Consider the following 19,582-nt stretch of genomic DNA (forward strand, 5'->3'; position numbering starts at 1 on the left):
CAAATGACAAAAATTTAAAAAATTAACAACAACCTTTAAATTTAAATAAACAAACACTTATTAATTAGTATTTAGTGATTAAAAATTAAAATTTTAATTCAGTTTTGAGTTACTAATATCATGATATACAATTGACCAAGATTTGAAAAATTAATAACAACCTTTAAATTTTAATAAAGAAACACCTTTTAATTAGTAATTAGTGATAAAAATTAAAATTTTAATTCATTTTTGAGTTACTGATATCATGATATACAATTGACCAAGATTTAAAAAATAAATAACAAACTTTAAATTTTAATAAATAAACACCTATTATTAACCAATTAGTGATAAAAATTAAAATTTTAATTTATTTTTGAGTTAGTAATATCATAATATACAATTGACTAAGATTTAAAAAATTAATAACAACCTTTAAATTTTAATAAACAAACACCTATTAATTAGTAATTAGTGATAATTAAATGTCGTAAATAGGAGGTTTGCGATTCGTTGGGATAATAACAAACATACTAAAAATTTAGAACTTTTAGTTTTAAAGAACAAAAGTTATCGTCTTTCAAAATTCTGACTAGAAAGAATAAAAACAATAATAATAATAATAATAAATACACTGACAATAACAATATGTTTCGAAATCTAAGATTTCGAACCATAATAATAATAATAATAATAAATACACTGACAATAACAATATGTTTCGAAATCTAAGATTTCGAACCATAATAATAATAATAAATATAATGACAATAACAATATGTTTCGAAATCTAAGATTTCGAACCATAATAATAATAATAAATACACTGACAATAACAATATGTTTCGAAATCTAAGATTTCGAACCATAATAATAAATACACTGACAATAACAATATGTTTCGAAATCTAAGATTTCGAACCATAATAATAATAAATACTAGATTTATTTGATAAATAAAATATGGTTCGAAATTATTTGATTATTTTTAACATAAATTTCTGTAGATAAACATGAGACAAAATTTTAAATGCCTTAAATTTATATTTGAGTTTTATTTAATAAATAAACATTTAAATATAGTAACCAAACAAATAATATTTTTTAATTATGGTTGTAATTTACTAATATCGTAATATACATTAGACCAAATATTTAATTTTTAATTCATAGACATCAACCTAATTTTTCATTTTTATTTTTGTGTTTTATTATGTGTATTGCGAGGCACGGCGTCGCTACATCGTAAGCAGTGCGGCGCTGTGGCTTTTAATTTCTAAGCGGCTTTACGCCTGATTATTCCTATTATTTTCTTTATTACTTGTCAGTGGTTCTAGACCGCCACTGGACATACGGTTTAATGCGTGAAATCCTAAAGATTTTCACTTGGAAAAATGTTGTTCTTTGTTTAAATCGCATCTTTTCCTTTTTTTCCTTTATTTTATTTTTGCCTTTAAATTTTCTTGTTTTTGTATTAATACCTATATTTTAGTTATGTCTAAACCGTAGAGCTTTAGCTCTTTATGCAATACCAGTATCTTATGTTAGTGTTATGTGTAGTTAGTCTCCTTATTTTTAGAGTTTTTATGTTAAGATACGCAAATAAGCAAGATTTAAAAGCAAAATATCGATATTTAAGTTTTATTTAATAAACAAGTGTTAAAATATAATTAAAAAACAAAAATTAACTTTTATACACATTTTACTTAAGAAGTGTTTTATTGGAAAAGTTAAGTTTTACAAAATTTTATTACTATTTTTTACTGATAATATAAAACTTTAAGAAAAAATATTGTATGTAAAATGTTTTTAACAAAACAAAATTTAACAGCGTGATTTCCATTTCCTGTGTAATTTACAAAAAAACTAAGAATTTTTTCGCACATTTAAGTAATAGTCCAGCGACTCCAGATCTTTTTGCACCTTTAACTAACACCAAAAGTGTTAATCGCACTTACAAGCTCTGGACACAAATTACATTTTCAAAAAAAATTTCACATTTAAAAAAAAAAGAACATGATATAGTTTAGGCCTACTTTAAATTTTTTTAGCTAAAATATACCCGATTAATATTTTAGATAAATTTAAATAAAATTACTAATTTAACATTTTTATTTCGTTAAAATCATTGCGTTTATATTAAAAATGAAAACGCCTTATAATCATATGTAAAGTACTAAATTAAAAAAAATTAAATGATTTTAAACTGTTTTTTTTTTTAAGTTTAATATGTTTTAACAAACAAATGCAGTTGGATTCATTCAATATAATTTTTTTTATTTTTTTAAATTTTTCGTAAATTTTCAAGAAGCTTATGATTGACAAAAATAATTTACACTAATCTTTGTACAGAGTTTATCAGTCATAACCATAAAAAAACCCTGTCTAAGCTATAACAATAAAACACTTTAAAAAGTGTAATTGTACTTCGGTAAAACACTTTGAAAACAGTTACATTATGTTTATTTATAAGCAGGATAACTAGTTACAACAGTTTTGTAAAGCATAGTACAACGGCCACCTAAAAACAGTTAGTAATTATAGGCAAGCGAAAGTCGTGTAATGTTAGTAAAACAGTTTTGCATAAATTGTAACGTGTCAAACTACTAAAAGTAAGTAAATTTTTTTTTTTAATTAAACTTATCAATTATTAATGTAAATATTGCTTTAAGATCAAGATTCTCTATTACTATTAACAATATAAACAATTTAAAAAATGAACAAACAATCCACCTCGCACGAAGAAATAGACGCAGAAAACATCAACGAAGAGCGCAAAAACGTTAGCTTGCATATCATTCCGATGAAGGTTTCCCCGGTAAAGCAGGGCAGAGTAAAATCATATTTTACCGCAGAAGTTGCTGCTGGCAAACGAAAATTACCCCTTATTTCGTTTGACCACGAACAACAACCGAAATTTGCAAAATTTGCCGATGATAAAACGCCGATTATCGCTCGCGGGGTTTCAGTTAGAAAATCGGGGGCAAATTATGGCGACAAACTTCAAATTATTGTCAATCCCGGCAATATCTGTGAAGCTTCCAACCGAAATTTGGTATATATTCCCGAAGATTTTAAACTTTTAACTTTAAACGACATTTTAGTCACCAACGACGTCGAACCATGTTCCATTAGAATTAAAGTGGTTCAAGTGGACTCGCCATTGTTAACTTTTCTTAAAGGCAATTCGGTGCAACGGCAATTTGTTGTTGTCGCCGACAATACAAACTCAATCGGCATAATTTTATGGGAAAAATTTGTTAATACCTTAAAAATAAATAAAAGCTACGAGATCACCTATTTAGAGCATACTAAGTTTGGAGTTTTTACTTACTGCAAATTTAATCACTTGACTTCTATAGTGGAGATAGGTGAAGTTGAAACTATCTCAACTATAGAAGCAAGTGATCCCTTTGCTCTAAATGGGGAAATTAATTCCGTTTCTAAAATAAAACATTACCTTAAATGTAATGCAAACAAGTGTGAGGGCGAAGTTTCGGTTACTGCAAACCCAAAGGTTGGCAAATGCCAACTATGTCACAGACTTTTAAAAATGAAAAACCTTACTCTAGTTTGCAATATTAACCTCGACTTCTTTGACGGTGACAAACAATACAATCTTTCCTTATGTAATACTGTACTAACAAATTTTTTCAATATTGACATAACCAATGAAGACGAAGATATTGCTTGTTTGTTGTTGGACAATGATTTTGTAAAAATTATTGTGGACACTAAATACTGCCTCATTTTTAAATTTTAAAAAGTAAAGTGATCTGTGTAAATAAATGTAAATATTTTGTTTTTTCGTGTGCTAATGTATGTGTACTTCATGTTTTCGCTTAATAAACTGTATAAAATAGTCTTATCTTAAATTAAAAGGCAGTTTTAACCATACAAGTTGAACTTAAAATAATCAATTTCTTTATTTTCATGTTAAAATTTTAAATAGGAAAAAAACGTACAACACATTCCCTTTTTTAAAAAAGGCCAAAATAAGTTTAACCCTTGATAGCTTTAAATAAATAATTTTATTAAATAGATGGGTTCTGTTAGGCTTTTGCAACACAGGCTTTGGTGTGAATGATTACATGTAACAATTAGGACACCCTAATTTATACAAAAAAGCAAATAATTTTTAATATATAACACTTTGGAATTTATTATATATTTTTAAGTTCAATTAACGTGTGTCTGTTTATTAGCATAGTATATCGGTCACTGCACTAAATTGGAAGCCATAAGATTTTATGTTCAAGTCGCCTTAATGTCACGTTAAAAGCCCATACGACTCACCTTTATAAATAAATATCCTAATCACACCACAACACCACATTCTTCAACAAGCGAATATAACATCTATTAGTTTAAAGTATTATAAAAAAAAACAATTTTACATGTTTCTCTTATACTGTGTTTGCATTTTATTGTTTTTACATAATGTATTGAAAAATAACAATTTTATTACTTGGTTAGCTAGCAAATTCAACCTCCCTTTAAAGTCTAAATAACTTTGCTTAATAAATATATTTTAGTACCAAGGCTAAGAACAATGGGGCTTTGTTCCCATAAATGCCTTGATGTAATTAAATTAGGTTTACAACAAATTGTTGGGACATTGTTAAAGTTATGAATTAGTTGAAAAAGTAATTATAGAAATATTCATTAAAAAAAATTTTGTTCCCACAAAGTTTTCTTAAAAATAATATTTTCCTTAAGTTATGTAAGGAAACTATTTTATTGCTTTGGAAATTTTTAAGTTTTGACTGCCTTTAAAAGTGTAAAACATAACAAAATTGTAAACACGTTCCTAAAATTACTTGAAGAATAATAAAAGAACAAAAGTGACAAAGAAATGTTGAAAAAATGCAACAAAATATATATTTATATGTTTTATAGATGTAGCATTATTTTAAAAGATTTAGGAATGGTACAAATTGCTAAAAAATTAATCTTACAACCAACATTTTCTAAAAAAGTATACAAAAATCAATAGCAACAGTAAATATATATTAAACATTGGAAAAAAAAACAATATATAAATTTAATATAGAGATGCTGTTGGTAATCACATAAAAATATATGTATTTATTTGTTTTTGGTAAGCATTAGACTCTCAATTAAAGAAGTGTTAATAACGAATTTTAAAATAAATAAGCAATCTTAGTTTAAAGCCCAGATCCCACGACAAGGGGTTGCTTTTATCCAGGAAAAAATGGTAAAAAGTAAAGTATATATAAAAAAAGTTAAAAAAAAATAGTTAAAGATTAATAAGAGTGTAGAAAAGGTGTATAATATGTTTAAAAGTAAAAAGTTTTTAGGTTAACAGAAACAAAGAAAAGAAAAGAAAGGGTAAAGATCAATTACAAAAAAAGAAAATTTGTCAATTAAAAACAAAGAAAAAGTATAGTCAATTAAAGTAAAGAAAAGTGTATAGATCAATCAAAAAGAAAAAAATAAGATCAATTAAAGCAAAGAAAAATAAAAGGGTATAGGTCAATGCAGAAATAAACAAAAATCAGCTAATATAGAATAAATAAAATAAAAATAAATAATCATAATACAATAAATAAAAAAGAATTTTAAAATTTAAATAATTTAAAAGCATCAATCGAATTCATAAGCAACAGTAAACCAATGTGCACCAGCTACTTCATTACAACGCTCAGCCGACTGTTCAACAGTGTTAACTATAACAATTCTAACATTATTGTGTGGGTGTCGTCGCCTTGAATGGCATGTGGGGCCATTTAAAATGTCCCGTTTTAACAAATTAATTGGTATAGGTGAGTTTATCCAATGTGTGGGTGTATTAATACCATAATGTGAAATATGTATCTGTGTAAGAATTTGAATTATGTCATCATTACTTAAAAAGTGTGCAGTGTGAAATGGTTGTTTGTCAATAATGTTATTGTATTGATTAATCGTTGATTCATCCACATTAGAAACAGAGCAGGTAAGCCAATCTTCGTCGTTCATCACAGCCCGATAGATTGACCAGCTTGCTCCAATGCCGATGTATCCACAAGAATATCCACGTTGAGAATCGTTGATAGTTTCTGTCACGTTGAAACCAATTCTTCTTAAAGAATCAACCAAATCATGAGAAACTCTACTTGCCATAAAATCGATAACTCGAGCTTTGCCACGAATAAGAGTGTTGTCCGAAAGGTTGTATGAATTAACTTGAAGTTTTATGTGGTTTTTACTAGATTTAACTTGAATGATTGGAGTTTCGGATTTAAAATTAGTTTGTAGAGTCTTATTACTGATATGTTCCAAAGAAAAATGATTTGCAGCAGCTGTAGAGTAAAAAAAAATATTATAAATACAACATAAACTTATGAAAAATTTAAAAATTTTAAACTTATTTTTGGTTAGTGATTTACCTTGATTATATTCACAATTTTCATTGTTGCATAAGGCGATATAAATGGCGTTGTGGTAACTGAAATGCACAGAAAGAATTCCCACATGACAAGATAGCTTTTTTGAAGTATAAATGTGATCTAACAAGGTGTTGTTTGTTGTTGTAGAAGTCTTCATTAATTGCAGAAATTTGTTTTCGACCAATTCTTCATTTATAGGAAGTCTCCGATCACTAAAATTTAAAAATAATCTTTTTAAATAACCACAATATGTTCAATAATAAAATTAGTGTATAAGAAAATTATAATCTATATATAATTTAAAAATATTTCCTATTAAACCTTATAATGAATTAAAAATTACCTTAATAAATCTTCATTGAAATCACCCAATAAAATTACAGTGCCATAAGATTTTTGAATTTTTAAAATAAATCTTAGAAAGTTGGTAGTTGTTGAATTGGGGGGCCTGTACACTGCGCATATAACACAATCTTTAACTTTGACACACATGATTTGATTATAATAGGAGTCCGAATATTGTTCAAGAAATTGATGATTCAAATTGTTTTTTATGTAAATAATTATGCCACCACCTCGCGATCCTTTGTTTCGGTCAAATCGTAAAAGGAAATGGCTTTCGATTTCAAACCTAAAAATAATGTAAATTGAGTTAATTAGCGACTGTAAGAGATTATCAGTTCATCAACTAAAAATTATTAAAACAAACAAGTAAATATATAGATAACTAAATAAAGTAAAAGTACCTCGTAGTTAAATCTGTCTCTTTACACCATGTTTCACTGACACAAATAACATCTGATTTTAAAAGTTCATGATAGGATTTGAAATCATCAATGTGCAAAGATAAAGATTGTGCATTAATTGCAGTTATTACTAAATGAGAATCATGTTGCTTTAAAGTTTGAATGGGGAATAGTTGATGCGAAATAATTTTAGGCATTTTTTCCACAGCTTGAATAATCGAATGTTTGGTATGGATAAAGTCCGAATTATAATTTTTGAGATGCAATCCTTTTAATTCTTGACATCTACTTAAAGCGACATAAGCTTGTCCTAAAAAACATAAATAATTTATTTAGAAATGTAGTTTAACATAAAAAATTGACTTTACATTTTTTATGTACAATATTAAACTAATCAAGTTACCTGCGCGATTAATCTTAGCCATGTCAACGACTGCATTTTGAAGTGTCATCCCTTGGATTTTGTGAACAGTGCAGGCATAACAAAGACGTATTGGAAACTGGTATCTGCTGTAAGTTTTGGTCCCAGATCTAATTGGTTGGCAAAGATGTGGTTCGATCAAAAGACAATCTTCACCAACCTCTTTGTAGTACGGTTGTTTTAATCTACGATTTTTCCCAACCTTAGGGGAATCAAATGAGATTCCGATGTATTGGGGAAGACCATATTTCATTTCACCCTCAATGATGCATCTTACAGTTCCAATACAACCGTTGCAGATACCATCAGCTACGTCGATGTTCACCAAGATCATGACACGACATCCCACGGCAACTTGAATAACCCCATCAAAAATTATAGTTTTTTGATAGGCTGCTGCAGGATATTTAAAATTCACAGATTCAATACAGGTTTTTCCACTCAAATTTTTCGAAATGTCAACAGCTTTCAAGTCGTACAGATTGTCCAGTTTTTCAATAACTCTAGAATTGTGCATATTAACTTCACGATTAGTGCCAAATATGTGCAAAATATTACTACCCAAATTAGTATCTTTGTTTAAAATTTTAGATTGAAGTAATTCATCGTCTGATTTTTGAATGATTGTGTTAACTTTGACTCGAAGTCTGTTTAGCATTGTCGCAAACTGTTGGTCACCTTTCTGCCTCACAATTTCATCAAGATGGTGAACTTTGAAAAGAAGCCAGTGTTCAGGAAGGAGGGAGCCAGGATCAACATCATACAAAGCACGAGCTTTGACAGGAGGAAGCTGATGAAAGTCACCTACTGCAATCACACCAACATTTCCAAAAGAAGAATTTTTTAAATTTGGTCGAAGAATTTGATTAAGACGTTCGCTAATGACACCTAACATTTCCTTGCTGACCATTGAAATTTCATCGATAATTAAAAGTTTAAGATTTTGATATTGTGATCGTAGTGTGTTTGCAGTTTCTTCAGTAAGACCTTTCATGTGATTCAGCCTCATTCCTGGGCTGATACGGAAAGCATGATGAATGGTTTGACCCCCTATGGCAAAAGCAGAGACACCTGTTGGAGCAATTAATAACACAGAAGAACTATCTGGAGTGTCAACTGCTCTTTGAAAAACACGTTGCATTTCAAAGAAAATACAGTGAATCATATGGCTTTTTCCAGTTCCAGCACCACCAGTCAAAAATAGTCTTAAAGGTTCAGGAGTGTCTTCATGTAATTTTTTTAAACACCAAAGACGTACATAGTTGAATATAGCATGTTGATTACCGTTTAAAGTCCGTATCATATTCATACCCTCAGCATAAGCAATTGATGGTTGAGCACTCACACATTCGGAAATTTGAGAAGTTGGGAGATTTTTCACAACAGTCAGTTCAGCTGGCACCTCTTCTTCTTCACTATCAACAACGTCAGATTTTTTAAGGTCCTTCAATTCCAGTCGATCTGATTCAGTTTGGGGAGCTAAGTTTGCCCAAGCATCTTCATAATCTTCCAGATCCATCGATTCTGCCGCTGTTTCCAATGCTTCTTCAATGTGGCTTGTGAAGTCCGCCATGTTGTTAATTACAACATCCTTCACATTCAAAACAGAATCTGTTGTGAAAATTTCTCCGTTTTCATAAAAATCTTCGTAAGTGCTATGACCATCAGGTATGAGTTCTTTTATATTACGATGAGGAAAGTACAATCGCAAGATTCTTTCAAAATATTGATCACCGTCTCGTTCTTTATTGAGCTTACAGTGTTTAATCACTGCAGACCGTCCCATTCTAAATATATAATTAAAAAAACGGTATAAAAATAGTTGTTATTCTTACTTTATAGGCTATGTAGACAAAAAAAAAATTTTAAAACAAAAAAATATTTTATGTAATTTTTAATTGGAATAGGTAAAACACATTATACATCATGAAAAAACGTGTAGCTCACCGTTTCTTAATACGACCCATGTCATTTTTTAGTAAAAACACAGAATACTCTGACACATCTCCATCATCTGCTCCATCTTTTGAATCATCATAAATTACTCTATATTTGGAACAGAATTCCGCCAAACAGAGATTCTGGAATTGTTGCAAATCAGGTCGATTAAGATAACGATCCATTAAACTCGTCATCCACATATTTTGAATGCCATCTTCCGCTTGCGATTGTAATACTGACAATGGTAAAGAAATCCTTAAAATAAAAGTGAAGTTTAAAACCAAAGCTCTTCGATAACCCATACATAACAATAATATTGCATATTTTATACCTGATATTTAACATCTGATCTAACAAAATGCACTAATTTAATATTGAAATTACCTGAGATTAACTTTAAATTATACAATTATAGAAAGCTAATAAACATATAAAAAATTCTTTATTTTTCATGTTATTTGTAAGACTAACGAAACTAACCTGGTACTGTCAGCATCCACAGGTATAAAAACAACATCTCTGGTACACGATTTCAATGGTAAACCCCCAACACGATAGATCGCTTCCATCACAGACACTTCCCGATGACTAAGATAGACATTAGAAAGTGACTTCAGTTCTTTCATCGCATCCAAATTTCCTTCACGCGCCTCCTTCTGTGCTTGTTTAATGAACATTCCAACTTCCCTCTCCTCCTTAGTAATGTAGGAGAGAATGTACATAACACAACTGTGAAATTAAAATAAAAATTAATTATGACTTTTACAATTGATATTGTCTAGGTCAAATGTAACTTTATAGCACATAAAAAAAATTTATAAAACTGTATATATTATAATACCTGTATGGATCTAAAACATATTGGATGTCCATATTTGCATTCCATGCGCGAAGTAAATTTGGGTTGTAGGGATTTATCCACATCTCTTCCGAATTGCGTTTTAAAACAACCTGGTTTCGTGTACCTAAAATATTAACAGCGTCTTCAAATTCATCTTGAGATATACAAGCAAACTTAAAAATTTCAGATGCAGAAAAAATATTACTCTCATTTAGCTCTTTAATAGCTTCCAAAATAAGAAGTAATACTTTTTTAGCATCCTCTAATTTGTTTGCTGTATTTTTAGGTTTAGATATAAAAGTACGATTAGATATTTTACGAGGGAAATTAAAACGACAAGTTTTGTTTTTCTTTCTACAGGATCGGGTGTGTCTCTTGCTATGAGTCTGTGTAGAAGTGACCATCTCATAAAGCTTTGGATCGACCTCTGGATCAGGAATCTCACAAGTTATATGTTGATCAATGAACGCACGGATGATTTCAGGATCATCATGTTTAAACACAGGAGCATCCTTGATCCACAGCAAAGCATGAATGTGTGGCCAACCTCTAGCCTGAAACTCTACCCTGTAAAAATAATCAACAACTTCTCCCACTGGATTTGATTTGTTCATCAACAAATCATGAAAGAAGCATTTGGTTCGTCGATCAAACATCCTCGCAGCCATCACAGGATTGCTCGCAATCAACTGACAGTACTCAGACCAACTAAAGTCTTCCTTGTACTCCACATTTAATTGCTTGCAAATGCTCTGAACAATCTCCTTCCAACGGCGGTCACCTTTTAAAATAAAAGAGAAAACATTTTTTAAAACATTAAAAAATATGAATAATTTGCTTTTTTATTTACAATTTTTTATATAATAAATGTTAAAAAATTATATTTAAAATTACCATAAAAATAAATGTAAAATATACCTGCTGAAAAACTGCAAAAAAATGTTGGTAATCCCAGCTGCCTGATCATAGCAAACAAATCATTCATTGTTTTCTCCCAGTAGGCTGGTGATCCTCTTACAGTTTTCATAAACTTGTAACCTTCATCATTCCTAAATATATTTCTTAAAGAATCTTGATTAAGTAATATTTTAGGAGTAATAGTAGTTAACAAAGGCGACTTATTTTTTCTCATAGCAATGGAAATTGAAGACATTAACTCGGTTATCTCTTTAACATACTGTAAATAAAAAATATAAGTGGGGTCACTAGAAAAAATATTGTAATAAGAAAAAAGCTGACGGTTACAATAGGCACCAATCCCAATTTTTTGAGGCCGCTCCTCTTCGAAAGTGTTTGCTCCATCACAAAAAAATGATGGAAAAGCCAAAGCCTCATTTCGGATAGCCATGAGTGGAGTGTTATTCTCAGCTGGAGCCAGGCACAGTACATCATCATGGATTGCATCACTAACATGCTTGGCAAAATCTGTAGGCTGAAAACAAGTATAAAGAGGAGCAGTAGATTGGGTAAAATCTGTTTCTACTTTATCCATACCTACCTCATGACTTACCTGGTCACCATCAAAAGTGAAATTACTTACCCCTATGCCATCAGTTGAAGCAATACCCACCCCTTGACCATCAGTCGAAGCAATACTCACCCCTTGACCATCAGTCGAAGCAATACTCACCCCTTGACCATCAGTTGAAGCAATACTTAACTCATCATCTCCAAAAAGAATTTCAACGATGATTTTATATATGCCCCCACTGTTGCTTTCCCTCATACCTACTTGCTCCTCATCTGTAATTTTATTTTAAACACTATAAATAAGATAGTAAAAAAATAATTATTAAAAATACAAGGTTAACTAGCTTGATAAATCATTTTATAAACTATTATATACTTTCTATAAATAAACTTTAAATTATGTAAAAAGTTTTTTGGGTCAAATTAAAATTACATATATATATATCTTACAGGTAAAATTTCTTTATACCAAAGTTACTTAAAATCTTAACCTGAATTTTTGTCTTCATTTAACCTTTCTTGTTCAACCTCAGGATTCCATTCCAATAACTGTGCTTCGTCAATTACTATATCTGTAAAGTCATTACAAGTCTGGTTAATAACACAATTTTTTATAAAAAAAAATAGTCAGTGTTGTTCAAATTTTTTTGTATTTTAAATTAGTTTAATTTCCTTTTAAGCAACCAAAAAAATGGCAGTCAGACAGATTAAGATTTTTACACGCTGACTAGCCTCCGTTTTATTTGTCTATCGTTAGGGTAGTTCTTACCTATTTTCTAGGCTTGTTTAGTAAATAAATATAAGTTATACTTAAATAACCTTTTGCTAAAACATATTCACGTTAACATATTGCAAAAATTTAAAGCGCAAAAAAGTTACACAAAACCTATTTAAAAACTAAGCCTTTGCCATTGTTACGTCATAATTTACCAAAATCGCCTAAATTTACGTTTAAAATAACTATTAGTGATTAGTTAACCTTTATAGCGATTTAAAATAACGTTTATTGTGTGTTTTTCAGGCTTAATACTTGTTGCGATTTTACGATTTGTGATGAAATTTCACATTATGAAATTTATATTAAGCTTAACACAATATTATATAAATTAGCTAACATGTTACTGACCTTTGTAAGCTGGGTGATTCTCCTTAAGATATTTCAACCAGATACGAATGTTTTGCACGTTGACGTAACGATATAAATGATACCCTTTGTACTTGAGTTTTCGTTTCAGCTTGACCCTGATAAAGGTGTCATCATTTAGGGATCGCGGCAAAACTTTGGCGGTTTCTTCGACGTCACTCCGAACGCAAATGACTGGACCATGAACACCCTTCATCATTCCTTTCGGCAACGAAATTACTTTCATAAAAGGAATGACTGGAGATATCAGATGTCTTTCCAAGTCATTTAACGCTGGAAGATCTGGTGTAGGTAAGGCAAAATTGTTTATATAGGCTTGGGGAGGAATGGAATCCTTTAGAAGATGTCGCTTGCAGGTTGAACAGATCCATTTGAGGCCATGATGTTCCAATTCGGTAGTATAAGCGTGGGCTTGGTGTTTTATAATATTTAGTTGAACCACAGAATCCCTCCAAAAAATGCGATGGCAAATATTGCAAGGATATTCACACATTTTTCTTGATTTGGCTTGAAACAAACTAATTGCGGCTTCGACGTTTTTACTTTGGACAAGTTTAACTTTTTCGTATTGTTTTTTTCTTCTTTTTTGTGGTTGATCCGGTCTTAACTTGTTATATTCTAAAACTTTGTTGATCGTGTATGATGGATTTTTCTTGTATTTTTCCTGTGTCATCTTCTTTGTGTACTCGGGATTGGTTCTGTATTTTTCCTGTGTCATATTCTTTGTGTACTCGGGATTGGTTCTGTATTTTTCCTGTGTCATATTCTTTGTGTACTCGGGATTGGTTCTGTATTTTTCCTGTGTCATATTCTTTGTGTACTCGGGATTGGTTCTGTATTTTTCCTGTGTCATATTCTTTGTGTACTCGGGATTGGTTCTGTATTTTTCCTGTGTCATATTCTTTGTGTACTCGGGATTGATTCTGTATTTTTCCTTTGTCATATTCTTAACATAAGCGGGATTTGTTTGGTAACGTTGTCGTGTTCTCTCCTTTGTATACTCGGGATTTTCGTTATACCGTGAAACCATCTTTGAAATAGTGTATTGCGGGTTCGACAAATATTTATTGCGGCTCGTCTGTTTCTTTTTTTCGGGATTTTCTTCGTAATTTTTTTTGGCAATGTCTTTAAAGTACTGTGGATTTGCTAAGTACCTTACACGATCTCTTTGTGAATACAACGACTTATTGTCTTTATAATATTCTTTCTTGTCTTTAGCCCTCTTAAAGGGGTCTTCTAAATCAGCTTCACTAGCTGCTTTTAAAGCTCTTCTTTTTCGTTTTTGATCAATCAAAATTTGATTGTGAGATTTTCGCTTTGGCATTGTAATGATAGTTGAAAAAATAATATATTTGAAATAAACTGTGCTGAAATATAAATTATAAGTATTTTAACTTCTAATGTTTAATAGACTACAAACATTTTTTATAGTGCTAGTCACTCTACACTTTTCGAAATACATCGTTTAGTGAATAAAACAGCAATAAAAAACTACAAGAAATTTATAATTTTTTTATAATTTAAATTTGCTAAATTATCATTCTTAATCTAAAATAATTGCCTCCATATAGTAAACTGTAAAAAATATAATCATGAACAAATAAAATAACAACAATCTGATGACTATATAAAGAATCTCCTGCCAACAAACAAAATACTACTATAACTAAAAACAAAATACCATTAGAATTTAAAAATAACAATGATTAACAAGGGACTGGAGCGGTTTATATAAGACAAAAAGTAAAAAAAGAAAAAATGACCAAAATAAAATTCTCTGGGAATTCGAACCATAATAATTAAAGAAAGATTAACACGCTAGATTTAAACAAAAAACTCATTAAGTAATCGCAAATGGAGCACAAACTACGGGATGGAAATTTTTTACGACGCTTACAGAAATTAATAGTGTAGAACAATACAAACCGAATCCAGTCTCGACACCGTAAAAAGACAAGAAATCATTAAACAAAGATAAATGAAGGCGTGACCAAGGCGATAAAGACCACGCATAGGAAGTTAGACCCTAGAACAATAGAAATAAAACTAGACCAGACCCGCGACCTTAAAATCAAGTTAGACCCTAGAACAATAGAAATAAAACTAGTCCAGTCCCGCGACCCTAAAAATAAGAAAAGATAAAACTTATTAAACAAAGAAAAAATAGAGCATAACCAACGTGATAAAAATTCATTAAACCAACACAAAATTCCATTTTATGTATTAAACTTTATAATATAATTATCGAATAAATGTTCTTTGCACAATATTATGGAGATTTTATAAAATTTATCATTCGTATCATGATTTTAAATCAATAAAAATGTAACAACCAAATATTGATTTGATTTTTAATAAAAAACAAGCAATTAATATTTATTATAAACAACCAAAAATTAATTTTTATACCGTTTTTGAGTAGAAACTTTTACACACATTTAACTTAGATTTTCATATTTTACTTATACTTTCAACCAATACTTTTTACTTCAACACAGACAGCGAAAAAGACGATATTTGACATCGACCAGAACGCTATTGAATCATTCAAGCGTTAAACTCACTCTGATCCATTATTTTATAAATAAACCAAAAATTATTAAACGATAATTAGCTAAAGTTAAATATTTATTTTAAACAGCAACATACAAAATAATAATAATAATAGCAACAACATATTAAAATTTCAGAAAATTTAACATTTAAATTTTAATAATAAAATATATTAATTAGTAATTAGTGATAATTAAATGTCGTAAATAGGAGGTTTGCGATTCGTTGGGATAATAACAAACATACTAAAAATTTAGAACTTTTAGATTTAATGAACAAAAGTTATCGTCTTTCAAAATTCTGACTAGAAAGAATAAAAACAATAATAATAATAACTAGATTTATTTGATAAATAAAATATGGTTCGAAAATATTTGATTATTTTTAACATAAATTTTTATAAATAAAAAAAGACATGCATAAACATTAACTAAGAATATTACAAACCTTTGATTTTTAATAAACAAACAAGCATTTATATATATAATACAAACAAAAACTAATATTTAACCCAGTTTTAAGTTGGTGATATTAGGATATAAATTATAGTAAATTTTAAATTCTTAAAATTGATTTTTATTAAATAAACAAGCATTTAAATATGATAAATAAACGAAAATTATTTTTCTAATATGTTTTTTAATTACTTATATTATAAAATACACCATACCAAATTTTTAATGCTTAATGTCGAACTTTAATTTTTAATGAACAAACCAGCATTTAAATATAAAAAACAAACAAGAATTATTTTTTAATTTTTTTTCGAATTATAAATATTATAAGATAAAACCGACCAAAATTTAAAAACCTAATAACAATGTTTAAATTTAAATAAACAAACACCTATTAATTAGTAATTAAAGACAAAAATTAAATTCGTTTTTGAATTTTTTAATAAACAAACACCTATTATTAAGTAATTAGTGATAAAAATTAAAATTTTAATTTATTTTTAAGTTAGTAATATCATAATATACAATTGACCAAGATTTAAAAAATTAATAACAACCTTTAAATTTTAATAAACAAACACCTATTAATTAGTAATTAGTGATAATTAAATGTCGTAAATAGGAGGTTTGCGATTCGTTGGGATAATAACAAACATACTAAAAATTTAGAACTTTTAGTTTTAAAGAACAAAAGTTATCGTCTTTCAAAATTCTGACTAGAAAGAATAAAAACAAAAAGATATGCATAAACATTAACTAAGAATATTACAAACCTTTGATTTTTAATAAACAAACAAGCATTTGTATATATATAATACAAACAAAAACTAATATTTAACCCAGTTTTAAGTTGGTGATATTAGGATATAAATTATAGTAAATTTTAAATTCTTAAAATTGATTTTTATTAAATAAACAAGCATTTAAATATGATAAATAAACGAAAATTATTTTTCTAATATGTTTTTTAATTACTTATATTATAAAATACACCATACCAAATTTTTAATGCTTAATATCGAACTTTAATTTTTAATGAACAAACTAGCATTTCAATAAAAAAAACAAACAAGAATTATTTTTTAATTCATTTTCGAATTATATATATTATAAAATAAAACCGACCAAAATTTAAAAACCCAATAACAATCTTTAACATTAAATAAACAAACACCTATTAATAAGTAATTAGTGACAAAAATTAAAATTTTATTCGTTTTTGAGTTACTAATATCATAATATACAATTGACAAAAATTTAAAAAATTAATAACAACCTTTAGATTTTAATAAACAAACACCTATTATTAAGTAATTAGTGATAAAAATTAAAATTTTAATTTATTTTTGAGTTAGTAATATCATAATATACAATTGACCAAGATTTAGAAAATTAATACCAACCTTTAAATTTTAATAAACAAACACCTATTAATTAGTAATTAGTGATAATTAAATGTCGTAAATAGGAGGTTTGCGATTCGTTGGGATAATAACAAACATACTAAAAATTTAGAACTTTTAGTTTTAAAGAACAAAAGTTATCGTCTTTCAAAATTCTGACTAAAAAGAATAAAAACAATAATAATAATAATAATAATAAATACACTGACAATAACAATATGTTTCGAAATCTAAGATTTCGAACCATAATAATAATAAATATAATGACAATAACAATATGTTTCGAAATCTAAGATTTCGAACCATAATAATAATAATAATAATAAATATAATGACAATAACAATATGTTTCGAAATCTAAGATTTCGAACCATAATAATAATAATAAATATAATGACAATAACAATATGTTTCCAAATCTAAGATTTCGAACCATAATAATGACAATAACAATATGTTTCGAAATCTAAGATTTCGAACCATAATAAAATATTTAATATAACATAGTTGATAAATTAACTGCATTAACACTATTTAGTACACCCTTGCCAAATTATATAATTCAATTACTTTAATCGATTAAAGCGTTAAAAAAAGTGATGGAAGACTAATCGCATTATTTCGAATTGATAAATGACACTTTTTGTTTTAATTTTGACGCAAAAACTAATTATTAGGAAACCAAATATTGCGAAAAAAAATATTCTGACAACGCATAAAAAAATTTCATAGATTTTCATAAAATAATTTTTGAAAATTATTTAAAAATATAATTAATTTTTACTTTATAAACGACGATTTAAAAATTAAAGATTGAAATTCAAAATCCAAGTTTATAGCTTTTACAATTTTAATTTTAATTTAATAAGAGTAGCTTGCATTAATAAGAGCTACATGTTAAAGGTTGTAATTGCAATAAGACGCCAAACATAATTACAATTTTGGTTTAGAAATTTGTTCTTGAATGATAAGCTTTTCTTTTCTTATTAATGTTTATAAATATTACGTCCACAAGGAATAATAACACCTTCATTAAAAAGTATTCTTACCTATTGAACAAGTTTCTCCTGTATAACCTGCATTACATGAGCAAACAAAACCTCCACGAGCAGTTGAACAAACACCTGCGTTATTACATGGTCCTGACCGACAAGGCCCGGTGTCTGTTAATAAATTATTTATTATTGATTATATAATAAACCTAATAAGCGAAGGCTTAACGTTTAACCTTTTCACACATATGATATTTTAAAAAGTAAAAAAACAAACCAAAATTGTTATATTTAAATAAAGGAAAATTAAAAGTTAAGATAATAGTTTTGTTTTTAACTTACTAACAGCGTTGGTTGTTGATACATCGTTTTCATAGAAAATAACAATTACCAAAAAAAGTCGATAACGTAACTCCATTAGTTTATTAATATTTATTAAATATGTATATTGCTTGAATGTATAAACTCAACTTCATGTAATAAATATATTTTAAAGTTTCTCATAAAAATATGGGAAACACCATCTATATAATTTTTATAACTTTTTTATTCATAAATTGATTATATAAATACAAAAAAAATTCTAAATCACATGTTTGTATCTTAAACAAGTATAACTTAAAACATTATATAACCTTTCTACTAACAACAACAAATTATAATATAAAAATAAATACTAGGTTATACTTGCTTAACAAAGGATGAGTAACACCACGCAATGCAAGTTTTAGGGTTAAAAATAGCATTACTACCTGTAAATATTTTTAAAGGAGTCCCTACAGCCTGCAGCATTTCCGTGTGGTTATTTCCTGATACTTCAGTGCTACTAATAATAACTAAATAATTACTAGTTTAAAGCGATATATAACACATCGATAACATTTAACCATGTTCCATTATTATAGGCTAAAGTAGTTTAAAACAATAAAAGTATATATAAATCAATATCACATAACATGTACGTAAATGGTCCATTTTTAAATGACTTAATTGTAATAAATAGAACGAAACAAATTCCTTAAACTAATTTTTTAATATTTTTTTTCTTTTAACTAACATATTGAAGTAATAAAAGGTTGTTTTAGTAAATACTAGTCTGCTTATAAACATAACTTAAAGTTCTATATGCTATTACAACAATATTACGTGGCAAAAAAATATTTGCAGTTTCTTACAATCCTTTTAATGTGTGGGTATAGCTTATACCGCGTGAAGATTTATTTTATTACATTCATAAGGCAA

At 28.0% G+C, this 19,582-nt stretch overlaps 1 protein-coding gene across 1 annotated transcript; it reads right to left on the minus strand.

Annotated features, from left to right (window-relative positions):
* Positions 1–5,589: 5,589 nt before the first annotated feature.
* LOC145742287 (uncharacterized) lies at positions 5,590–18,788 on the minus strand. The gene is made up of 13 exons (XM_082560071.1): positions 18,683–18,788; positions 18,398–18,511; positions 12,920–14,304; positions 12,285–12,365; positions 11,242–12,066; positions 10,324–11,104; positions 9,963–10,211; positions 9,489–9,737; positions 7,524–9,328; positions 7,121–7,430; positions 6,718–7,005; positions 6,375–6,586; positions 5,590–6,287 (listed from the first exon to the last, which is right to left on the minus strand). Exons 3-13 carry the CDS (start codon positions 14,259–14,261, stop codon positions 5,590–5,592), a joined length of 6,840 nt encoding a protein of 2,279 aa, XP_082416197.1. The 5' UTR covers positions 14,262–14,304; positions 18,398–18,511; positions 18,683–18,788.
* Positions 18,789–19,582: the final 794 nt, after the last annotated feature.

The sequence above is a fragment of the Corella eumyota genome, chromosome 2 (genome assembly GCF_963082875.1).
Source record: "Corella eumyota chromosome 2, kaCorEumy4.1, whole genome shotgun sequence".
NCBI lineage: Eukaryota > Metazoa > Chordata > Ascidiacea > Phlebobranchia > Corellidae > Corella > Corella eumyota.